This window comes from Gallus gallus, chromosome 1 (genome assembly GCF_016699485.2).
Source record: "Gallus gallus isolate bGalGal1 chromosome 1, bGalGal1.mat.broiler.GRCg7b, whole genome shotgun sequence".
In the NCBI taxonomy this organism is placed as follows: Eukaryota; Metazoa; Chordata; class Aves; order Galliformes; family Phasianidae; genus Gallus; species Gallus gallus.
In genome coordinates, this window is record NC_052532.1 from 20303000 (window position 1) to 20328796 (window position 25797).

General features: G+C 37.3%; 1 protein-coding gene across 3 annotated transcripts in view; it reads left to right on the forward strand.

The window, feature by feature from the left end:
- Positions 1–25797, forward strand: part of MOV10L1 (Mov10 RISC complex RNA helicase like 1) — a 33199-nt gene that overhangs the window by 292 nt on the left and 7110 nt on the right. For 2 of the 3 annotated variants that reach the window (XR_001462005.4, XM_015273353.4), the window contains exons 2-21: positions 1670–1854; positions 6949–7105; positions 7499–7611; positions 8444–8634; positions 10808–10948; positions 11584–11813; positions 11941–12136; positions 13926–14120; positions 14802–14913; positions 15749–15926; positions 16552–16622; positions 16970–17061; positions 17792–17850; positions 18339–18454; positions 21447–21543; positions 22431–22609; positions 23058–23204; positions 23569–23690; positions 24462–24561; positions 25027–25191. Coding sequence is in view for 2 of the 3 variants with exons in the window: in XM_015273353.4 (XP_015128839.3) it covers positions 1670–1854; positions 6949–7105; positions 7499–7611; positions 8444–8634; positions 10808–10948; positions 11584–11813; positions 11941–12136; positions 13926–14120; positions 14802–14913; positions 15749–15926; positions 16552–16622; positions 16970–17061; positions 17792–17850; positions 18339–18454; positions 21447–21543; positions 22431–22609; positions 23058–23204; positions 23569–23690; positions 24462–24561; positions 25027–25191 (2846 nt within the window). In the remaining variant the exon portion in view is untranslated. Of the gene's footprint in view, positions 1–1669; positions 1855–4026; positions 4428–6948; positions 7106–7498; positions 7612–8443; positions 8635–10807; positions 10949–11583; positions 11814–11940; positions 12137–13925; positions 14121–14801; positions 14914–15748; positions 15927–16551; positions 16623–16969; positions 17062–17791; positions 17851–18338; positions 18455–21446; positions 21544–22430; positions 22610–23057; positions 23205–23568; positions 23691–24461; positions 24562–25026; positions 25192–25797 lie in introns of those variants that run through there. The other variant, XM_040649665.2, reaches the window with a different exon arrangement.

Genomic DNA, 25797 nt, shown 5'->3' on the forward strand with positions numbered 1-25797 from the left:
AAGGGCTGGCTTTTAGTCTCCGAGCCATGCAGTGGTGTGCCTGGCAGCTGTTTCACACAACGTCTCCCGAGCAGGTTGGGCTGTGGTGAGAGTACAGAGCAGGGTGTGAAGGCCTGTAGTGATAGTGAGCAGTGGGTGCCTTTGGCCTTCCCGTGTGGCACTGTTGCTGTGAATAAACTCATTTCTGTTGGGCTGTTGGATGGAGGTGACTGTATAACCTCGATGCTTTCAGTGGAGTTACACAGGGATGTGGTCCAGGAGGGAGTGGCAGCTCCGCAATTAGACACGTGAGAAACCAAGAGACGCTTCTGTGTAAACCTAGGATGAGCAGTGAAAAGAGGTTTTAAAAGTTTTCCTTCTTACTCAGGTAGCTTAAACTTAGTTTGGGATGTAAGTGCTGTTTATTGCATCTTATAATTGTACAAGTGCAGTCCATCACGTGTCCATCCTGCTGCGTGTTCTCAAGTGCACTATCAACGTGTTCTGAGGGGTTTTTACATGAGCTCCCACTGGGATGTTTGTTTCTAAGCCACTTCCTCTGTGAGCTGAGCACATCACACACAGCAGAGAGCTGTGTTTCTTGCATGTGGAGCCTCATGGGTGCTACTTAAAAAATTATCAGCTTTTAAACACAGTGTTGCATTTAGATTTGAAAAACATTTTTTTTGGGGGGGGAAGGGGGGCTGTAAATATGTGTTGTTTTTTCTTCCATGGTGATACTGTGTCTAGATTGTAAGATAATACTAAGTGCTTGAGGTTGGTCCAAGTACATAGGGAGGCTTAACATGGTGGAGCGCTCCAGATGTCTTCAGTAGAGGCTCCGTGTCAGCTGTAAGATAAACACCAGCTATGATAAATGTAAAGGGGTCTTAAAAATGACAGTTTACTGAAACTAGTAAGAAGTACTTCTTGTGTATGTATGAATACAGAAAGCAAAATACAATACTTTCGTAACAATCTTGGTTGTTAGCATTGCTAATAATACATTAGAAATGAAAAGTGGACTGAAGTGTGTTAGTTTAAGCCTGAAAGTGTAGAGCAGTGCTGTTCTGTAGAAGTTTCTGTAATTAGTAGGTATATACTACTTGTAATCCAGAAGGTTTAAAACTATGGATTTCCAGAGGAACAGTACATCTCAGTTTATAGGCATACTAACTGTAATATAAACAGCTGTGAATAATTGATTTTATATAACATCATGCTTAATCACCTCCTCCCGCAGTATAGAAATCTCAGATGTTTTGATTCTCTATGCAAACAATGTTGAGAACTGTTTCTTTTAGTATGAAGAATATTGAAAATAATTGTTGGTCTAGGGCCTTTGAGAAAAGTTGTTTAGCTTGCAGTTTCCTTTTTGTTGTTGTTGTTGCTGTTGTTTTAATCTCAAGCTTTTCATAATACATTTCTTTCATACAGCTTCAAGACAAACATTATTTCTACTTAACTAGCAGTTTTCATTTAATTGAAACCATAACTCACTGTAAGTCTTCAAGTTTTAAAAATATCAACAGTTGCAGACTAACCAATTTCACATTTAAGTTGGACAAGGGAATGATTTTTATTTTTTTTTGAAGTGATAGCACTCTTGATAGCGTTCATTCATTACTTGCTGAATGGTTCTGTGAAGAGGTGATTTGCTTTTACTCCAAACCTTTTCTTGTGAATGCAGGTGACAAGGAACTAAAAACTGTTCGAGGAGTGGTGACAAGATTTTGCAATGATTATGGAATGATAAATGACCTGATAGTCTTCACAGAGCATGCTGTTGTAAACAATATGCCACTGGCTGTAGGACAGGAAGTTATTGCTACTGTTGAAGAGGACAAAATATCGAATGGCTTCAGGGCAGTCAAGGTAAGAGGTGAATATAAACAGCAGTCTCTCAGAGTCTCACTCTCTCTGGAAGTTAAGACTTTAGGAGTCCCTATGTATTTAGTCTCCTGAACAGTACAAATCTTCCAACCCTTCACCTACTGGGAAGGTGTGAGTTTGGACTTGTTTTTATTTTATTCAGTTTCCTTTAGAATATTAACCTTTTGTTCTCGTTCTCTGACTATCAGTCTACATGCAGTAAATACTAAATTGTTGGTTGAAGTAATTATGTCAGTATTTAGTTACACTCATGACTGTATTTCGTCTACCAAAATCATCTGAACAACAGTACAAACTAAAATGAGTGAGTCCAGCTGGACACAAGCTGCCTATACAGAGCCAATCTCAATGTGATTATGAGTTCAAAGTTAACGTAGTTGTCTTATAAATTGATGTTTTGTAGTTAAGGAGCTTAAGAGGTTGTGCTGTTATAAAGAACATAATCACCACAGTGACTTCAGGCATTGTGTTTCAGTTAGGAGGAAGTGGTAAGTTATTAACAAAAGTTATGAAATGTGAGTTTAATAGCCAGTTACCAGATTTAAAAACCTCATAATTACTATTTACTTATCTTTACTAAATTAACAGATAATGTGCACATAAACTAGGGAAAGGAGGTAAAAATGGAATTGATTTACGATTTCTAAAGCCTCCTGCCTTTCTTTTATGCCATACATATCCTGATTTGGTTTTTTTATCCTGATTTTGTTTCTTGTTTGAGACACTTCTGTCAGTTGCCAGCAGTGTCCTGCAATAACCAGCTATGTGATGGAAGCAAGTTAATACTATCTTGACATGTGCAGCGATTTGGTTGGTAACAAACCAAAGTAAGGTTAGACCCTCTCTCCCTTAAAATTTGAATATTTGATTCTTTTATTCTAACTTTCCAGGTTTCTGAAATTCAAACTAGAACAGTAGGCTACTGAACACTTGGAAATCCCCTTGGAGTCATGTGCATGTGTGGAAGCATATGTAGTGCCTCTGTGATGTGCAGGGCATGCAATGCTGCTACCTCGTTGCTCCATAAAACATCTAATTGAAGAGCAGGAAAGAATGCGTATTTTGAAAGGCATGTGTTACGTGTACATAAAGGTCACACACGTGACTGAAAATATCATAATTCTATCACTGCCTATTCATGAAACTTAGCTTTTGAGAAGCTGCACTTAGGGCTAAGAGAGTCTTTTAAAGAGTGACCAGGAAATCTCAGAGGCTACCTTGTAGTTTTTTGCTTGAACACTTCTACATAACACAGTTCTGTGCACTGTAACAGTCTTTCCTTCAGTTTGAATGTGTGGATGTAGATGTGTGCTTACCATCTAAAGGAATTGCTTCCTGTAAAATGCATGTTACTACATGTGGTAGTCCAGAAAGTTAGATTTTTTTTTTTAATCTATTATTTTTTTTGCCTTAAATTTAAAGATCTTAGGATTTAAAGCTAACCTCATCAGTCACTGTAGCTGTTAGTGTTATGGAAAGATCTTCATCTACTTAACCTATGAATAGGAAACCAGTGCAGAGATGGTGGATGCTGGCTGAAAGCCCTTTTTGTCATCATTATTTATCAGTAATAAGCATAATTCTTCATCTGAGTATATCAGTCCAAGAGGTAAACACCAAGTTAAACAGGGAAGCCAAACTTTCTGGCTGCTATAATGAATTGCACATGATAAATTCCTCTCTAGAGACTTCATGGAAATAACCTAGAGGCTGTTTTATTTATTAAAATAAATGCAAGCCACCAAGAATTTTTTTGTAGTGGCTGAACTGCCAGTGACTGTACTGTCTAGTAAAATTGAGTAGAAATGCAGCCTCTCTCTTCTAATTGAGTTACATTTTACTCTGGGTAGTATTGGCTTGTTAGATGCATTTCTATATGGCTGTGAAGTCTACGGGCCATTGAGGAAATGCAGAGGTACTTCGACAAACTTGAAGCTCCGTAGCTGCTTTGCTAGTGACTAATGAGCTCAAACTTTCTGAGTTGTTGGTAGCTCATAAGGATGAGTTTGGGTTGTGGTGATGATTTTTTATTTTTATTTTTTTTGAACCTGGATTTAAGACATCTTTTTAATGCTTGATTTCAGGAAGACTTCACAGGTTGCATACTTCTATTTTTCCCTCTCTTTTTTTTTTTTTTTTTCGTTTCCTTCTTTTTATCTGGGATATACCTCAGTAATTTCAATTGTTCATGTTTCTAAAGTAAATAAAATCTTTTTTCCTCTTAGAACTATATTGGATAACACCAAGCAGTAAAATGATTAGAATTTTGGGGGAGTTTTTCTTCACTGAAACCGCTTCATTTTGAAGACAGTGCAGTTTCTTTGTTCAAATGAGACTAAGGGAAGAAAAGTAGTGAGAGTCAGACTATACATCTAAAACAAAACATGGAAGGTAATCTAGTGAAAGAGGAGTCTTACTTCCAGGTATTACTAGCTCTAGTGCAATTAAAAAGAAAAATAGCATCTTGTAGGATAACCTCATATCTCTTAATTTTATTTTTAGTAGAATCCCATAAGCAAGGAGACAAAGCCCATCTTCAAAGGATGCAATAGTCTGTAAGTTCTTCCAAATAAAGGAAAATGATTTAACTGTTCTTTCCAGATTAGAGAAAGAAATGCATCTTGGATTACTTTTAAATAAGAGTAATCATGAATATACTAAGCTTTCTATGTTAGAAGTCATGGGTTTTCACCCTTAGCTGCAAGATTCTATGTTAATCACTGACGTAAAATATCTAATTGCAGTAGAACACTGTTGTCCTTTCTCCAAAGACATGTTCTAAATACTTGAATAAAAACAAATTGAATTTGTTCTATACTCTTGATTTAAGTTGTGGATCACTTTCTACGTAGCAGCACAAAGTTGAGATGCATTGAGAGCATTGCTTGAAACAGTCCATAGCAATTCATTCACAGCTTCTTCAGAGCACAGGGACATAAGATTCTTTAATCCCTTAGGCAGGAGAAAACAACTTCCTGACAAATGTAATCACAGTGACACAAAACTGCATGTGGTATTGTATATACAGTCTTACAAATAATGAATAAATGGGGATAATTGCTTCCCTTGATGTACTGGCTTTTGATATCATAGTGTATTTTATAAGCTCTTGGGAATAAACTGATTTAGACTTGTAATTACTCCAGACTGGAACAGCCTTGTGACTGCCTCTCACTTGTGCAAACAGTATGGTGTTGTTTACAGTAAACAGTGTAACAGCTGCTGTAATGGCATGTACTGAGACATGATCAGTTACACTGTTAGCTGCACAGTTATCAAGGCATGATACCACAGGAGCTATGTGCAAGGTGTCTTTCTCCTGGCCAAGGACAAGTCCTCCCGCAGACTTACTATGTAAATCTTACATAGACACTATAAATTTGCCTATATAGAATTCTTTGTCAATTCCTTCGCTAAGCAAGGCTCCATTGTAAGAAGAGCCAACTCAAAGGCTAGTTCAGGGAGCTTCTGTGCCTGGTTTTTGTTCTGAGATATGTCAGTATCTGCATTAAGATCTTTATGATCAAGAATAATCAATATTAAAGCTATGTATTCTTGCTTTTTAATGATCTGGGTGAAAATTGTGCCTCAAAAAAAAAAATGTCCTGTGAAAATATAATAATAGCATTTAACCAGTGTAAAATTATTTGTAATGTTTCTGAAAAGCGTGGGTGTAGGACTGTGTTTTCCCTCAGTGCATAAATGCTGATCTGTAAAAGACAGACAGCATGTTGAAGATTCTTCTGTCACTGGTGACTTTTTTTTACATTATGCATTAAGAAAATACTTTCTGAGATTCTAATCTTCCTGGAGAAGTGAAAACACTGCAGCTATTTTTGTTCTCTTTTCCATTCAGTTATTTTCATAGTTGTTTTAGTTACTTGCATTATTCTAGTTTTCTGCTCAGCTTCTTTATTTTGGCTTTGAATTTGTAAATACTTGCTTTCTGAATTAAGTTTTTATGGAACGCTGTCTTAAAAAGAATAGCGTATTATGGGCTGTGTTAATGCTCTGGCTTGTACACTTGCACTATATGTATATTATTCATTGAAAGGGTTGTCTCTAGGCATTTCATTGAGTTTGTTTAATCATTGCAGACATGCCTTGCATGTTTTCTTTATGCTTTCCTCCGTCCTGATGCTCATTAGCCTCATAAAATAATTTGAGATCTCCTTTCTTGCGCAGCGCAGTTTCTCTACATACCATCTGGAGTCAGCAGTTCTTGCTGAACATTAGTGAGTGCTTCTATCCAGTGGTATTGATGTTGTTAATGGTTCTACCAGTCCTTGCAGAGAGCAGAGAAACTCTGAAGAACGAGTGTTTGAACTGTAGTGCAGGGACTCATGAAGCCCTGATGGTACTGGCACTTCCTTAGCAAGGAAGAGAATTGTTAGTGTGCTTCTGGAGTAAGCACGACCACATATGCTGTTACCCTTGCCCCAGCACAGCTAGGGGAAAAAAGGGTTTGTATACATTGGTGGTTTGTGGTCTGTGCTCTGCAAAGGCCTGCTTAAGTAAATAAACTTATGTATGAGGTGGTAATAGGGCGAGCACTTAAAAAGCAGATGTTTGGATTTTTCTGCTTTCAGTGATTAAAGAATGATTGAGAGAGAGAGTAAAATGCATAATATATTCATAAGCAGCATTTTGAAAACATTTGTATTTCTTGCTTTCTGTAATAGTGATGTTCTAGTTTGACTTGCATACGATGGAGTTGCAGGTCTGAAGATACGGCTTTTGTTGTCAATATAATATTAAGAAAACTTCCAGTAAACTTAAACAAGAGAAGCATCAAAGATTTCACAGATCAGTCTGTAATTATAGCATTGACAACTACTGAAGCGTAATACAGCAGATTCTTAAAGGGGAAGGTACTTGCTGTTCACTACTTTTTTTTTAAACATACATTGAAAAATGAACAACTACTGTGAGTACATAATAAGCCTCATGAGGAGATTGACTTCCAGTAGCTGTTGGAATTCTGAGATTTATAATAAGAGCTGTTTTAAATATACATGTTTGTCAATGTCAGCTCTGTTAATGTTTTTTGGTTTGTTTTTTTTATGGTAAAAACAGGTAGATGCAGTCCAGAATACATGGGGAGACTACAGTACTGCTTGTAATGCTTCTGAACTACGTATGAAAATATTAGTTGGTAATATCACCTCTCTCTCTAAGGATGTTGGCTATATTAGTTATAATACTCTTTTCACAATGGAAGATGTCTGTGAAGGTATGTAGGAGCTGTCTTGTTTTTCTTTTTTAATTTCTGCTAATCTGGTAAGCGTGTGATCCACATCCCAGAGAAGTTCTAACTGGGTGCAAGTGTATGTAGTGAAACAAATAAAAGGGATTTGCACAAAGGAAGCTACCTGTTCATTTTCGTAGAGCATTATTTACAACCAGTCGTGGTGTACACAAGTGTACTTTCCACTGGCATCGATTAAGGAGTTTGTCAGAACCTACTGGAGACAGGAAGAGCTGAAAAGAAAAGCTCACACTCAATGTGCTATTCAGATTCACTGTTTTGGCTGATCACATTATTTAACTTAAACATGTTCTTCATAGAAATAATGTAAATGTAATACATAGAACATTTCTCAAGTTTTATTGCTATTTTATCTAGGTTTTAAACCTTGTGTGGGTGACTGTGTGCAAGCAAAGTATTTCATTAATCCAGGAACGTGGAGCAGTAGAGCAGTTGCTGTGAAGCCTTTGAGATACAAGCGAGTGGACAAGGTAAATTTGCTGTAAACTTATTCTTACAGGAGGAATCCTATGTGAAGTGGTGGGTTTTGTGGGTGCTTCTAGAGTTGCTAATATTGATAGATCTTACTTAACACAGTAAATAAAAAGATACCAACTCCACAGGTGATTATAATGATTGTAGCTTGTTTATAATTAAGCTTTTTGAAGATGTGTACATGTTCTAATTACTTTAGGGTGATGAACTTATGTACTGAATATCGATTCTGTTGGTCTAGTTATTACTAGATGTATATAGATGTCAGTGTAAGGATGCATGGATTTTTCAGAATCTTAATAAATTCCACAGTCATTACTTCTTTTAGTGTTTAAATTGTCCAACTATTATGTCTTTAAAATAGTAATGGTCCCTTTATTTTCCTGAAAATATTTGTGCCATCTGGTAAAACCTATATTGATTTTATGGTTTGTTGTATTTTACCTAAATTTCTATATAGAATAATACTTGTTTGTTGAATATGGGAAAAGAAATTTCCATCTCTTTTGACTGCCAATATTGAGGTATAAATTAGGTAAGTTGCTAAGTTGCAAGACAGGTGGTGCAGTTCAGTCAAATGTACACATAGCACTCTCACATGGGACCTAATACTTAACTAAGTGCTTCTGTTTCCTATGCTTTCAGAGCTAAAGACAAATAATGATTCAAGGTTAGAGCTGTGTATTTGTCTTTCATGCATTCTGGATCTCTGATTATTCTGTACTGTTAAAACTAGTATGACTAGTGCAGAGAAAACTAAGGATTGTTTCTATGCCTCTTAGCTTAAGTAAATAATACCAAGTAACACTGAATAACAAATCATTGCAGGTTCACATTTCCAGCATGTGTGGAAGAACTGGTACAGTAGATGAGAGTATATTTTTCACTTTGGATTCACTGAGACTTCCTTACGGCTATTCACCACATATAAATGATCTAGTGAATGTGGTTGTGGTGGAGAGCAGTCAGTCATTTTATGTTTGGAGAGCTCTCTGCTTGACTCCAGTCGACCAGAATGGGTAATGTTTATTCTTTTGTTCTCTTTCTACTTGCTAACAACTAGAGATAAATTGCAGTTTAATTTTTCTTGTTTGTTGGGAAGATGAGAGTGATATGTTTTAGCCCTGGCTTTTTCTCCGTCCTTTCCAGAAGGTGGAGGATCTGCACCTACTGAAGAAGTAAAACAGGTTTTGCTCAGAGATATAGCTGGGCAAGGATTGAATTTTACTCAGTTTAGTAAACACCAAGCTCATGCTTTTATTTCATCTTCTCTAATCTGTGTTGCTCTTCTAGTGAGGATTTTACTGTTGGAAACCTTAGTAAAACTGGTGTGAAATGAAATACAGTTTAATATGGGAAGAAGCAAAATTTTGTGAAGTAGCCCACTACACCAGTGCAGAATATAAAGTGACTAGTCAGTAGCAGTTCTGCAGGAGAGATCTGGAGCTGGGCTCACAATTTCAAGCTGGCATTCTTGGTGCAAGCAAGGCCTTGGTGGGCTGATTCTGCTGGCAGAAGATAAGCCGTGAACCAATTAGATAGTCCAGAGGAGAGCACAGCAGATCTTTGTACGCCTCAAAAATAGTGTCTGTGGGATAATTTACTTCATTCTGTCTCTGTGTAAGATTGTAGGATCTTTTGTGTTTGAAGGGACCTTTTAAGATCGTGTAGTTCAACTCTCCTGCAATGAACAGGGGCATCTGCAGCTCAGAGCCCCATCCAGTCTGACCTTGAATGTTTCCAGGGATAAGGTATCCACCACGTCCCTGGGCAACCTGGTCTGGTGCTTTACTACCCTTGTATAAATAAAAATTACCATTTGTTCAGTCTAAATCTCCTCTCTTTTAGTTTTGAAACTATTTCCCTTTGTCCTGTCACAAAAGACCCTGCTAAAGAATCTGTACCTTTCGATCATAGAGATCCCTCATTAGATACTGAAAGGCTGCTCTTAGGTCTCCATGGAGCATTCTCTTCTCCGGGCTGAAGAGCCTCAGCTTTCTCACCTTGTCCTCATAGGGGTGGTGTTCCATCCCTTGGACCATTTTTGTGGCTCTCCTCTGGACACGTTCCAACAGGTCCAAGTCTTTCCTGTGCTGAGGTCTCCATATGTAGATGCAGTACTCCAGTTGAGGTCTACACCAATGCAGAGTAGAGGGCCAGGATCACCTCTCTTGAACTGCTGGCCATGAATCATTTGATGCAGCCCAGAATATGGTGGGCTGTGAGGACACATTGCTGGCTCATATCCAGCTTACTGTCCACCAGTACACCTCACCTCTGCTGTGCTTCATCCTTATATCCCCCAGCTTGGACTCACTGTGGGGGTTGCTGTGACACAGGAACAGGAGTGGGCTTTGAAAGTCAGCTCTGATGTGGCTAATAAAGAACAGCTGTGTTAATTTTCTACTTCACTGCATTAGCTAACCAAGGAGTACTTGGAGTATACAAATATTGGAGATATTATTAAACTTTTTTGAAATGCCATTTTAACTAACTGAGTAGTTTTTTCTAGTTGTGGAGAGGAAATGGTATTTAAGAAGTCTTTTGCAGGTAGCCAAAACTGATCATTGAGAGCTATAGGAAGAAGTATGTGGCTTTGGCCTTGTAGGCATTTTTCAACAATAGTGTAACAGTAGTGTTTAAGGTTGCTTTTTGCTTTCCAGCTTTTTTTAACTTTTTCTTTAGTATGCTTCTTTCAGACTGTTGCAGTAGGCAGAAGATTTAACCCAAGCACTTTCAAAAATCTTTAAACAATCTGTTCATTTTCTCTTTGAAGCTCCAGTGCTGAGTAGGACTCTTGCTAATGACCTGGTCTTTGTTGTTTCCTGGTGCAGCTCCCAAGGAGATCCGCAGTAGCTTCAGTCACCATTTGGTTCAGCTCTTCAAGAAAGAGCTAGCTTCTTAATCATTTTAATCTCATATTCAAATTTTTACCCTCATTTATAGTGGTGTTGATGAAAGGCTTGTTGTTGTTAATTTTTTTGCTTAAACTAATAAAGGTAACTTAAAGGTTCAGGAAGTGTAAGTAGCTGAGAAGGTCAACTTTCTCACCTGCTTCTGTATAAACATTGTCGCTGTTCTTTGGTATGGTAGTTCTTCATCCAAGATATTTCCTGAGTGTGGTGAGTTAAAAAATACTTTTGAAGTCTATTTGTTTCAAGACTACTATTATAAAATTCAATCTTCTTACAGACAGTCTCAATCAAATGGACCTGATACAGATGAACCTTATGAAAACTTAATGAGAAACAAAGGAGGGCTAGAAGTATCAAAACTAACTGATTTTGGAACTATGAAGCAGAGGGAATCTAGAAGCATGATCATTTGGATAGAGTAAGCCCTTCTCCTTGTTCTAATCTTTTTTCCATTCCACTGCTCTGTAGTCTGCAAACCTGTATTTCATACAGAAGCCTCTCGTTGTTAAGTGTTGTGGTTTATGGTCTTCAAATAACCCATGAATACAGGCATTTTGGAGAAGTTTTCTTGTTAGATCTAATGACATTAGGATAGTCTTTTTAAAGAGCCTGCAATTTTCAGAAAGTGCTCTGAGACTTTCCAATCGTAAGTCTCCTTTAAATCCTAATTTATTGGATGTGGATGCTCAAATGGAGTCAGAACTGAATATTCTGTTTGTTTGTTGTGATGTCTTTTTTTTTTTCCAATTTCCCTATGACTGGGGAGAAGGGTTTGCTGTCGCTTACAACTTATAGATGGTATTTCTGTATGCATATCACTGGTTCTTCTGCTGTGTTTCATATGGTACTTGATATGACCTAGAAGTGCTGACATCTAGCAGAATTCTAGTCCTTGTGAATTAGAAGAAGCAGATCAATTTCTTTCTGATAGTGGTTATGAAGTAATGATGAATTAACTCCACGAACAATTATGATTTTATGTAGGATTAAGCTTCCTGTTATCAGTGCTCACAGTGTGCTTAATTATGTGATTAATCTTGTAACTACTTCTAGGAATAAAGGGAGTGTACCACAGTCCTTAATCAGCTGCAGATTAGCTGGATGGGTGAAAGACAAGCAATTTAGTTTTCAGATTCCTCAAAAATACCAGAACAGTCCAGCAGCATATCTGTCATCTTCTCCAGTAAATCAAGAAAGCATTGCAAAAGCTGCAGTGAATTCCTGTGGAGCAGCATCTGAGTCATTGACTAGTACATCCATTATGAAGAATGGAGTCATTTCAGGTACAGTCAAACATTACCATTTTTAATTGTGAGTACAGACTCCACAGAAGACCCATATGTCTGTTTGAAAAGGCTTGTCTATACTAGCCATAACAATTCTGACAATAAAATTTATTGTTTTCTGCAGAAGGAGTAAATCCTCAGGAAATAAATCTATCAAAGGCAGAAGAAAACTTTTCCTTGGTTAAAGGTGAAAATCTGTGTCATGGAGAAGAAGAGCAAAGAGAAGATGTGCAGCAACCAATAGATGACACTGATATAACTGAAGAAATTGTCATACCACCAGGTGGAAAAACATTTGTAGTGATCATATGCACAGCTATGTAAGTATTTCTTTGTACTGATTCATATAACAGAAACAGATCATCATGGTAGTTGCCACTCTTAATGATTCTAAGACCATTCAGTCCAACCATCGGCTCATCACCACCATACCCACTGAACCATGTTGCTCAGTGCGACATCTACCCATTTCTTGAACTTCAGGGGCAGTGACTCCACCACCTCCTGGGCAACCTGTTCCAGTGCCTAACTGTTCTTTCTGATAAGAAATTCTTCTGAAAACTGAACCTCCTCTGGCACAACGTAAGACTGTTAGCTCTCATCACTAATTATCTGAGAAGAGGCCAACCTCCACCTTGCCACAGCCTCCTTTTAGGAGGCTGTAGAGAGTGATAAGATAAACTCCTCTGAGCCCCTTCTTCTCCAGACTAAGCATTGCAACACTTGGTTCTGATTTTTGTTAAATGAAAAGTTAGTAGTTGATGATGAAATATAGTAAGACTAGATATTTTATGGAGAAAGGCAGTAAAGTGAAGGTAACTTTTACAATTGGTTATATTCTCATCTGGAAGTCAGTAGTTCCATGAGCACTAGAGCTAACATTTCTAGGGGTTTTACATGTTTTCTCTGATGTGAATACTCTGAAATTATATTCACATAGTTGTATATCCCAATCTCAAACTTTCCTAGTCATTGACATTAAATGCAAGTTATCTGTGCCAGAGAAGAAGGGCTTTCTTCCTTGTAGTAATTCATGAAGGCTTGCAGATTTCTTTGTCTGTCACAGTCATTGAAGTAACAGCACTTGAACTTGCAGACTACTTATGTTACCACTTTAAATGATGTGGCAGGGGGAGGAATTTTCATGGGAGGATGATTTTGCTTTGGTTTGAAAAGTAACCTGAGAGTATGCCCTCCCTTTATGGAGAAAGGCATGCGTAGAAAGAGCACTTTGTATTTCACTGTAAATGCCACAAAGCCTGAGAATCTTCTTATAATAAAGAACAGTTTGCACAACACTCCATGGGAGAGAGCAGCCCGAAGATAATACGTTTGCTGGCCACTTTGAAAGACCACAGAGACTGAAATTCTAGACCATGAATCTGCACTGTTCATTGTCTGCACTGAGTGCGTATCAGAGAGAAAACCTATTCTACCTGAATAGGTAGAATCTGCCTCTGGATAGTGCTAGGAAGAGTTCATTAAGGAGTTCTGGAGCACGTGGTGCGTGCCAGGGGCTTTGGTCTTAAGTTCCTTAGAACTGGATCTGAAGAAACCATTCCCTCTGTTTTGGTTTTTGTTTATTTTTTTTAATCAGTCATTCCCAGCCCCGCTTACACATACAGGGTACAGTTTTTGAGAAGATAAAGGATCCTTCCTGCTTTTTCCACTTGATGTGTTTGCAGTTAAGACTCAGTTCTGAGTCCCTTTAAGCAAGGCAAAGCAAAGCTGCTGCTGTACACGCAGAAGGGATACTCTGTAGATTCCTCTAAGGGAAATGTTGGTCTCATCTTGTTCAGGTACAGTAATACTCCTGTCATCTTATTGTTCTGTGTCTAGTTAGGCAGATGGATTTTGCTCTTTAGCCAAGCTTTTGATGAAACGGAGGTTTTTAAGTTCTTTATTATTTTCATTGTACAAGGTGATACTTGGACTGAGTTCAGGGAAGGAAGTGAAGTAGGGAGTTGCCCCAAGTTAGCAGCTCTCATATTGCTACTGAATTGGCATGAGAACTACATTTTCACTGGGGAGAAAAAATAATACTTATGACTAGGGAAAACAAAATGTGTACATGATGATTTTAAGAACATAACTTTTTTTTATTTGAAGAAATCCTGGATACAGTAAAGAGCTCTTGTTGCTTGGTTTTTCTGATTTTACTATTGGACGCTGTATTGAAACCACTGTAACAAATGAGGCAGAATTACTAATAGCACCTGTGGAACCATTTTCTGCAAGAAAGGTTGACATTACTTCAGTACCTCAGCAAAAGAAGACAACGGTGATTGCCCCTAAATACAGAAGGTATGATGAACTGGTGAGGGGGAAAATAGTACTTGTCTAATAGTGTTGTATATCATATTGCTAAATGTGAAATTGAAGGTGTTTGTGCATGTTTTCATAGGTGTTGTAAGCATGTTGATTTCAGACTTTACTGACAGAAGGGTTTTTCTAGTAATACTTGATTTCCTTGTGATCTGTTCAGACAGAAACGCTCTGCTGTATATGTACAGATGTAACGTGCAATTCAGATTACTATGCAGCTGTGTCCTACAGGTGACAGTTAGTTCAGATTTTCCATCTTAATCACATTTGGAGTTGACTTAAATCCTCAGAAAGCTTGGCACCTCTCTCAGATAAACTTGTTGATGTTCATCTTTCATTTAGAACTTTTCACTTTGCAAATAATTTTCTAAGTATTGACTTAGAAATTTGCTTAATTATATTTGCTATTTGCTTAGTTACAACAATAATGACAAAAGGGAAGAGGATAAAAGCAGGTTCATGATGTTTTTGTATGATCAGTAGCTGGTACACTTATCTTTCATGTCAGAATAGCAAACTTATAATTGTAACTTTGAAGCAATCGTTGGATCTATTGCATATGTATGTTTTTTAATAGCCTTGATGATGTGGCATGTTAATTAGCTGTCCTTCACATAAAATTAAAAAAAATTAATGATACAGTATATGTTTCTGTTTTAGAAATAGCAGAAAGTTTCCAAGCTTCCTGCCACATTACACCATACCAAACGAGTTAAGAAGATGTGTGGAGCAGAAGTTAGATATCCTGAGCTTTCAGCCTCTCCTAGCAGCGGTATGCAAGTGTCCATTTGTATAGGAAAGCTTATTTTATTTGTCTTTTCAAACTGGCCTTTATTTGGCAAAAATTTGTAGTGCTTAGTGTAAAAGAAGGTGATATGATACTGTTACCGAGTAGACTAAGACTGTTGTTTGTATCCTTTAATTTGTATGGGTTCTGGTTGGTCACAGAATCCAAGCTTTGCAAGAATGAACAATGGTACGTGTGCAAGATTGAAGAAGTTGTTGGTGTTGGGAAGGGATATTACAGAAGGTGGCAAAAGATCAGCACTGCTGATTAGACTTAGAATACATTCTCACTTAAATGTAAGTGAAAGCACTCCTTGCTGCTGATCACTGTTTAGAGAGTTTCGTGCTGCTGGAGAAACCCCTTCAGAAAGATGTATTAAGCTCTGAGGGCAAAAGTTCAGGTTCTTTCAGTTTGTCATAAGCCGTGTAATAATCAGACAGGGCAGACTGATGTGACTGTCTATGGGCAATGTACAGAGGTTTTTTTTTATGCTTTCTGGGATTGGTGAGCAGTAGAACTCTGTTTCTAAACTGCCCCTGAATTCATGTTTTGAAACTGCCATTATAGTTAGGCAAGGCGTAATTAGCTCTTTAGCTGACTGGCTGCTGTATCTTATCTCCAAGAACTGTACAGATTCTGTGTTGTCTGTTATGGGAGTTTAAAGGATTAGTTTATTTAAGTGCTGTATTTTGCTCCTTATTTGGCAACCTGGTTGCTGTGCAGTCTAATTTTAGAGATGTTTACTATAATAAAGATTGATGGGATAAATGTACTTTAGTGTAGAGATTACAAATGTAATGTGTATTGTTTTTCTTTTCAGCATCTTAATCTGGAAAATTATGAAGCAAAGTTTTCTACTCTCTTGTGGCTTGAAGAGATCTATCAGGAAATGGAAATAAAAAAATTTGACATGTGTGGGGTCACTTTGAAAAGGAATGGGAATTTGTTAGTATTGGAAGTGCCAGGAGTGGAAGAAGGCAGACCTCATCTGGCTGCAGGTAGTGATTAACGTGAGATAAAGCTGAATACCATGTTGAGTATTTTCCCTGCAATACAAACTCAGTTGCATTGTCACTTACTTAAGGAAGTCTTTAACAAGTGTGAACACAAAATCATTAATCTTGGCTACTAGACAGGTGAACTGCACTGCTTGTGTATCAGCATCGTGCTGTGGCTGCTGTCTGAAGAAGTGTTACGTATGTCTGCCATTACGAGTGGTCTATTATTTTCATGCTTCTCATGTACAAAAATGTATGATATTTTGCACAAAAATAAAAACTGCAATATGTGGTAAGATCTAAAAAGCAATAGGTGTATCAAAATGAAAAAGATAATATGCAATATTATCTTTTATCGCTATGGTATGCGAGGTGCTGTTCAGACGAGGTGCTGAAAGTCTGGCATCAATATTTGATACCTCTTAAAATGTAATATATAATTGTATACAGCAGTTCAGAACTAGTGCCTAATGTGATATTCATGGGTACAGCAAGTTTGCTGTAGGATGTGTTACCATGCAAATCTCTTGTCTTAACCATGCAACAGAGAAAGTAAAACTCACTGCAGGGCTTTATTTCTATTTCTTGTAACAGTGTGTTGTCTTTTAACTTTCTTGATAATTAGGTGATAAGGTGATACTGAAAAGTCAGGTCTACTCTGAGCATATAATAGAGTACATTGCCTATGTTACTGAGGTAAGTAAAGTCTGTCTTCTGTTGAATATACTGTAATCCACAGGATTCAAAGGGGAAGCTGGCAATTAATGAGATTAGAGACTAGCTTAACCTGTTTTGAGGAAGCTAGATTTTTTTTTATGTACTAAGTGATGTATTTTTATTGTTAATTTAGTTTTTCCAAGGACTTTCTTTTCTCTTACCTGCCCTGAAAGCACTCATAGTGTAATCTAGAACTGTAATATGTTGGTTGTTATTAAGTATAGATGGCTGAGGTGTTTTCTCTTCCAGTAATTTCAAATATGCTTCTGGGTATAAATGACTAAACTCTTCATCAATAAACTGATGTTTGTTTGTTTTTTCCACAGATATGTAATGAAGATGTTACTCTTAAATGTAATGCTGATTTTGAACGGGCTTACAACTCCGAACCCATGGATGTGGAATTTGTTCACTGCAGGTATTTTTATAGACTTCCAAAAAGTTGCATTGATGAGCTACAAGATATGTGATTCCTCTAGCAAAGTAACTTCTAAAAACACGTGAGACTGTCCCTTGGTGGGAAGGCACGGTTAAGATCTTAGGAGCCAACTCTTTCACCTCTTTCCCACTACCCTCCTTGATAAAAGACTGCGATGGCAGTCACTATGTTGGAAGCATTCTTGTTTTGTGTCTCTGTTTTTATGTGTAAGTGATAATTCCACCATCTGGCATTAACGCAGTTGCTGAGGTTGTATGGAGTTGTTTTTCGTTGTATGAATTGTGATTCTTTGTGACTTTGTGTGACTTTGTTAGATAGGAAAAAATTATACCATTATGACTGCAAGACTAAACATTAATTGCTGATATTAACTATTCATGCTTTATTTGTGACGTATTTGTATATAGGTGCTTAATCTTCCATTTAAGATCAGTTTTGTGGAAAACTTGCATGAAAGACTGACTCTGAAACAAAAGGTTACCTTTCTCATTGAAGAGCTAGAGATGTATTAATGCTCATAGCAAGGCTGTTGACTGGTATGTCTACAGTGTATTTTCCAGTAAATGCACTACAGTATTCCTGTGTAGAACTACTTTTATAAGCACTGCTGCATAGAAAATGTATTGGTTACCTTAATGCTTCTGTAGTTTATGAAAATTTGGGATTTTACCTTAATCCACAAACTGTTGATCTGCTGTTCTAATAACAGGATTCCTAGCAGGCGGTGCCAGCTGGCAGTTGAGCAAGCTAAGTGTCTGGGTGAAAAAGGTACACGTCAGTTGACTTAAGCTGTCTGGAGAGGCTTGTGGGGAGTCTTCTGTTTTATATTGCTTTCACATCAAGGCATACTGAGATGGATGCACTATAGTCTGTTTTTACAGAAATTTTCTATTCATTTAATTGAAAAGCAGCTCTCTAAATCTAGAGGGGGGTCTTACTGGCCATCAAAAGGAACACGAATGGAAACTTAAACTTTTGTAAATAGTTTGAACTGATAAGAACTGTATAAATCATACAGTTGTAACAATGGTGTGTGAAATAGCAGTGTTTTGTGTTACCTCAGAACTGAACTAAAAAGCACAGATACCCTGTTCTGTGTTTGAGCAGAACGGTCCATGTGATCTTTGCACAGGCCTTTCCCACTTTTGTGTTAGGATTATAAACCAGTTATAAAAACATAGAGCAGGATGATATATCAACAAAATATGTGTTTGTGTGGCTCTCAAATTTTTCTGCTTTCTCTTCTGAACTTGAAGTGTTGTTTCCGGAAAAGCTTATCTTGCAGTCACCACAAGCTGTCAAGACGGAGAATATCTCTGAGTATTGTGGTGTTGATGATGGCCTTGAGCAGTGTTCCAGGCAGGAGAGTGAGGTAACTATCTGTAAATGTTTGTTCTGAACAGCATCCAAATTTGTAACAGATATGTACTTCACGGCTGTTGTTAGCAAGTATTTGTTTTAGAGACCATCGAGTAATTGAGGTCACATTCTGCTACTTTCTGATGACGAAGTTTGTTTGCTTACCTGAAGAGAGGAAATTTTATGACAAGTGATGCAATTAAGCTAACCCTCCCATCTAGGAGGGAAGGTCCTAGTAACAGCCTGTATTATAATAATTTGAACTGTCAGATTTTCATAGTTTTCATAGCAACTTTTAAGATATCTGAAGTTCTCTCATTGTGGCAGGAAACATTAATCATCACAATCTGTGCAAATTTACCTAGGCTTCTTTACTGCTAGTTAAATTATAGGAAGAAATTGTAGAAGTCTTTCTTAAAACAACCTTCAGAATGATATTTAGTCCTCTTTCCTATTTGAAGTAGATTGTCACCAACACTGAATCGAGTCAGCTTTGGGGTTAGATTTATTTGGTTTTGTCCAGAGGTTCCACAATATCTATATAACCTTTTTCAGTGTTTTACAGTATTTCCACTGGATGGTTTCCCCCCACCCCCCCCCCCACCCCCATTCACAGTGTGAATCTTCTATCTGCAACTTTGGATGTGGCCGCTTGTTACATTATATGCTACTACAAGGAATTGATAAGTGTTGGTCTCTTTTTTTTTTTTTTCCTTTCCTTTTCCTAACTCTGTTTTAAGCCATTCTAGACATCAGGCTGCCTGTTTACCTCTTCCTCATCAAACTGAAAAAGCTAAGTTGTTTCAACCTCTCCAGTTCATACTAATGTGATGTGTATACATCAAGCATCCATAGTAACTCAGTTTCCCGAACAGGGCCTGGGGATTACTGCTCAGTTAGTGTTTTCATAGCCTGTCCTGATTCATACAGTTACTCAGTCCCAGGTGCAGAGCTTTCAGTTTAGATTTTCATGAGGTTTTTTTGATCCTACTGCAAAATTTCTTCAAATGAAGATGAGCCATCAGACATTTCAGCTAAGACTGTTGATACTGTGTTTGCTAATTTACTGAGCGTGTATTTGTTCTCATCATAATTGTTGTTGAAGATAATATTTGCCCCAACTACAACCAGGGGTACTTAGTTTGTGACCTGTTTGCAGTTGAGTACTGAACTACTGTTTAACACCCTTCAAGCCCAATAATCCAGCCAACTTTCCACTCACCAAACCATCTGTTAATCTAGTTAATGTTCTTGTTGCTCCAAAATAAGAATGCCATAGTAAATAAACCGCTTCAAAAGCCTTACTGAAGCAAAGGAGTATTACAGTTACTGCTTTTCTTCTCTCCACATAATAGTCCCTTCATTATTGAATGAAATCAGGTTGGCCAGTTCTTATATCATCTATCAATAAGTTCTTTTCTGTCATCTATTTTTGAACAATGCTTATCTCTTTCCACCACAGCTGTTTATAGAATCTCTTAATGTTACTCCGTTCATACTGTATTTAAACATAAGTTTAAATGGACTTTCACCTTCCAGATTTTATCCAGCTGGCCAGGCAGTGTGTTTTGTACTTTGCTTGTCCTCGCTTCTGCTTCCAGCTTGCATTCTATCAATTCTTCATGAAGCTACAATCTTAGAAAAGGAGACCTTCTGTTGAAATTCTTCATGATCTTGTGGAGCAGAATGGTTCATTATTTCATCTCAGTAAGCAGCTTTTGGCTTGCCTGGGCATTCCCACGGAACAACTTCCCGGAGGATTTTGCTTCATGATTCCATAAAGAAGCTGAAGTTTGCTAAAAGGTCCAGAGTTATGATTCTGCTTGTACCTTCTTAGCTTTCTTCCAGATGCTGAGCCTTGCATATCTTGTGATATCTTGCAGTATTTGCAATAAATATAGAAGTGTGTCTTTTTCCGTATATTCAGCATTATTTCCAATTATTGCTTTTGCCATTTATGCCAGGAAGCTGTTGCCCACTCATTCGAGTAACTCTAGATTCCTGAGTGAATTACAGTAAGTATGTGAATGATGGAAATCTCCCATGAGCAGCACAACTTGTGGTCAGGAGACTAATGCTGGTTGTTTGTGGGATGTCTTATCCATGTCTTCCTCCTGATGGTGTGGTGTTACAGACACCACCAGACAATATTGCTGCTGTTCCATCCTGCTCTGGTAACAGCTCAGACATATATCTGGTTTGCCATGTTTTCCAGCCGAGATGCTCCATCACATGGACACAGAGACATAGCGGTAGGAGGCACAGCATAGCTATTTATTGCAAGATGCCTTTTGTACTGGGTCAATTCTGGTTGACTAGAGGGGTGATAGAGAGCATAATAAAGATCCCTCATCTTACCCCAGAGCAACATGATCCCCTAAAGCTCTGATCTTTTTAGGTTGTCACTGGTACCCATCTGGATAAGTAGCAAAGTGACTAATCAGAAGGACTGCCTAAGCCTTGCAGTGTTCTCCTGGTATTGTGACTCTGGGGAAGCAGCAAAAACACCAGGATAATGTGGCTAGGAATCAAGTACCTCTGTCCTGTATAAGAAGTAATCAACATTAACACTTGTCATTACTGTTAGAATCAGTATTATTAAGAGACTTGCAGCATCTGATCCAGAATGCTGGTAGTGCCACTACAAGCAGTTTCCTTTTGTGCTGAAGTCTGAGAGGTATCATCTCACAGAACTTGAGTTAGCTTTTATGGAAGGAGAAAAGTTACTTGACCATGGCTTCAAAATCCCCATCTGAATATGCAGAGTATTTATGAAGTAGATGCTTAAAGTTACCATAAATACAAACTTTGAGAAACCTTAAATTTAAGATGGGAACTCCTAGCATCTTGTTATGCTTTCTTTCTTGCTTCACAGATATTCTGTTTATTGAAATAAAGCCATTTAATGGGGAAAAAATAAAGCTAAGCAATTTAAAGTATTAGTGAAGATGGTTGCTTGTTTCTGTAAAGTTATAAATGCGTTTACCTTTGTTTGATATTTCCAGGTCAGAAAGCTGCAGAACAAACAGACAAAATGCATGGCATCGAGGCAGATAAACACAGCAGATGCAGTGACTGCTTCTGTAGAAACAAGCCAACTTGGTATATTGTACTACTTTCTTCAGTATCTCAGTATAGCCAGTTCAGGATTGCAGTCACTTCAGAAATACAGGAGCAGAGTGCAGTGTCTTTCAGATGTCCTCATGCTCTTCTAAGGAGAAACTTTACAGCAGTACTGGCAGGAAGTTTCATTAGAGCCCTTCTGTGGATTATTCAAACATCTTCAGTTAAACAGACTTCCAGTGATACAGTTTGTATTCAGTAAACTGGCTATTCCTAATCACTAACTGGAATATTTTTGGTTATGTTCAGAGTTTCCAGTTTGTTGCTGGAATGTCTACTTCACTGAAAATGGTTACTATTTTTAAAAGGTTTCAGAAGGTGCCTATCATGTCTGTGCTTATCTGCAAAGTGGGACTTCAGCAGTTAAGTGCACTGATATTGAAAGAGGGGGATTCTATCTCACTGTAACAATAACATACGTGAATTGGGAAGCAGATTACCTACATGGTGCTTCCAGGAGTTAATAAGATTCTGTTGTGGAAAGCTGCAGCTAAACTGAATGAGGTGCGTGGGGGGAAATTCCTGTGGTCCATATGGCTACCATTGGTCATCTGGTACTAGTGCTGTCCCTGAAAGCATACTGAAATTTTGCAGTTAAAGAGGAGGAAAAAAAAAATAGCTTAATGTTAAAATTACTGAATAAAGTTTTTACAGGTGTTTTTTTGTTTTTAAACTAGATAATGATAATCCTTTTTTGTCCATTAATTTTTTAGGAGATCCAGTATACTTCTGAATTATTGACGTTTTCTCTGTGCTCTTCTAGGAAAATGGAAAAAAATAAGGGACAATATGAATTGCAGTTGCTTTCATCTGTGTATGCTTAAAAATATTTCTGCAATTGTAATATGTACTTATCTTGATCACAGTTGAGGAAACGGAGACAATTAAATGGAGAGCTGGTGAATTTTTCAATCCTATGCTTAACAAGCAACAGAAATTGGCAGTGAAAAGGATACTGAGTGGTGAATGTCGTCCAACACCTTATATTCTCTTTGGACCACCAGGAACTGGAAAAACAATAACAGTAGTTGAAGCTATTTTACAGGTAATGGTGGGTGATAAGTGGACGGTCTCTCATCTTTTCAGTGTTAGAACACTTACAGCGATTCTGTGAGTATCGGCGCTTCTTTTTTTTCATAAACAAGAATTGGAAGTATCCTTCTTAAGCCTTTTCACTGAGCTATTTGGAATGATTAAATTAATGTGAATTTGAAAAAAAAAAAGTCCTGAATGGCTTATTTTTATATCTTAAAGCTTTAGTGAATATTACCTAACTTGTGATTCTAGTACTGCATAACAGATTCTTGAAGCACAGTATGCATTAATGTAATAACCATGCAGTAATTCTGCTCTTAGTGTACTCAGCTTGAGAACACTTAAATCATGGATGTCAAGAGTAGTGTTCTTGAACTGCAAAAGGATGGATGATTATGATATATGTTGAGCTGCTTTTCCAAATAACTTTTTTTTTATGTCCATCTTTTTGAATGTAGATACATTTTACTTTACCAGATAGCCGAATCTTGGTTTGCGCACCATCAAATGCTGCAACAGATCTGATTTGTTTGCGGCTGCATCAAAGCAATCTGTTAAAACCAGGAGCTATGGTCCGAGTCAATGCTACCTGCAGGTCTACAGAGGTAAATACTACAGATAACTGCCAGTCCGTATTTTAATCTTAAAATACTGATTTATTAACGTAACTGTCAATATTTATTAGGCTGACGAGACTTGGCTAGGAAAATAATAACTTATCTAGCTTTTCCAGAAGATGAACTGAGAAATATTTGTGTATGAAACTTATCTACAGGCTTGATGGATGAGGAGAATGCATATGTCTTCTTCAGGCACATTTAACCAAGAATTCATTTCAGTGCATGGGTCTAAATCTAAACATTTTGTTCCACTTCCAAAATAGGTTTTTTTGTGAGGTTTTTTTTTTAATTATTCAAATAAAAACATCTGGAGTTGTATTTTGCTAAGCATACTGTTTTGTTTCTGCAGCAAATTGATGACATCGTGAAACCTTACTGCAAGGATGGTGATGATATTTGGAAAGCAGTGTGGTTCAGGATAATAATTACCACTTGCAGTAGCGCAGGAATGTTTTATCAAACAGGAACAAGGTACAGTGCCACAAATGGGAATATTGTTGAGATATCTGGCTTCCTGGCAGACCTCTTGTTCTTAATGATGTTTCAGCTGAGAATTTCTTCACAGTAAATTTAAGAAAGCATCTTGACACAGTTGTTTTTCCACCGCTAGTGCTGGGAGCTTTAGCAATGATATTGCTGGTTACAATCATGCTGTCTTAAAAGCGTTTAGGAGTTCCTAAAATCATATTGTAATTTTGTATTAAAAATCTAAAAATCGTATTGTATTAAATTTTTTTAATAAAATCTTTCTTAGTTGTAAAGAACCACCATGTGAAGTGCTGTTAAGTAAAGATTCCTCTGATTTTGCTTTCAGCTTTCTAAAAGGAACTCTTAAGTGTCTAACTGATTTAAGAGTTGTTTTGTAGAAGTAGAGGCTAGCAGTTGTCTTTACTAAACCAACTGTATTATTCAAATGAAATAGTTGGAAGCATTTGAGAATGAGGAAAATTTTTCCAAATGCCTTAACCTTACTATAAATAAAGCTGTATTTATGATAAGTGGTGGTTGTGTATATGAGAGCATGTAGGAGAACTCACAGATGAAGAATTAGAAGGAAAAACACAGTGACTGTCTTCTGCCTTTTGATGTATTTTCACCCTTTGCTATATATGTGGAGGTGCCTGGCATGCTTGACAGGGATGTTTACAGAATTGCTCAGATCAGCCACGGGGTGGCAGAATTAACTTATCTGGGGGGGGGGAGGGAAATGCCTTGTTCTGAGTTCATGTTATTTAATTCTAGGCTTGGACACTTCACACATGTGATTTTGGATGAGGCTGGGCAAGCAAGTGAACCAGAAAGCCTGATTCCTATTGGATTAATTTCAGAAGTTAATGGTCAGGTAGTTGTCTGAGCATCATCTTTTGAAAGGAAAAAAGAAAAATTAGCAATGTGAATGATGTAAAACGCAAGCTGCCATTTTTGATAATGAGTATGAAGTTGTGAGTACATGCAATAAACCTCACAAATGTACAATTAAGTCAGTTTTAGATTTTGAACACAGTTTTCATTTCCCACATTTTAATGTAATTGTTTTGTGTCTGAAGCTAGTCTGCGTTAGTAAGGTATTAGTTCATTAGGTATTAGTTCAAAGTATTAGTTCAGAATATGAAATATATTGAAAATATTTATTTTATGACAGCAGTTTACGTCTCTTCTGGGTCTAATGCCTTCCAAACAAATGAGGTGTTTGAGGGGAAAGCAGAGAACTTGATGTACATTCATCTTGGAATTCTGAAGTGTGCGTGTTACTGAGACTACATTTAGTAGCAGTTTTAATCGATGTGTTTTTTTTTTAAATACACAGATAGTTCTGGTCGGAGATCCGAAGCAGTTAGGGCCTCTAATCAAATCTAGAATTGCAGTGGCATTTGGGTTAAATATATCCTTGCTGGAAAGACTGATATCAAGAGATATGTATCTGAGAGATGAGGATGCTTTTAGCGCTGATGGATCATATAACCCTTTGTTGGTGAGTTAAATTAGATTATTTTACCTTTTTTCAGATAAACAGCAACTATGGTTGCTGATGTTTTCTTCACACTTTTTTTTTCCTTATTTTTGTCTTTTAATCCCCATGCTTAGGTTCTTAGGTTTAAGTCTGGCTTGAACATTCGCTTAGTAGTAAGTCTTTATTATTTTGAATATGTATTCCAAATAGCAAGGATGCTTTAGCATCTTAAAACCTTTCTTTGCTTAAAAACAGAAAATTTCTTCGGAGTTGGTCAAATGCAGTGCACGTGGCAAAACTCTAAATAAGGGTTTAATTGTACAATTTAAAGTAACTTCATAACATAGTTCTCCACAAATGTGCAAGTGCAATTTAAGCTTTAACGTGAAAAGACAAGTAAAGCTGCTTCTTTAAATACAAAGATTCATTTTCGAACATCTTTCAGGAAGTGAGGAGAAAAAAAAAGTTCTCTGAAGGATAACCTTCTGGATTTTTCTCATATAAGCACCAGATAACAATTTTTACAGGGTATTTATGGGAGTACTTCGTAATATTTAATGACATAGAGGAGTACTTACACTGTTCCTTTCATCTCTGTGCTGGAACTATGAGGACTGCTCAGAAAGT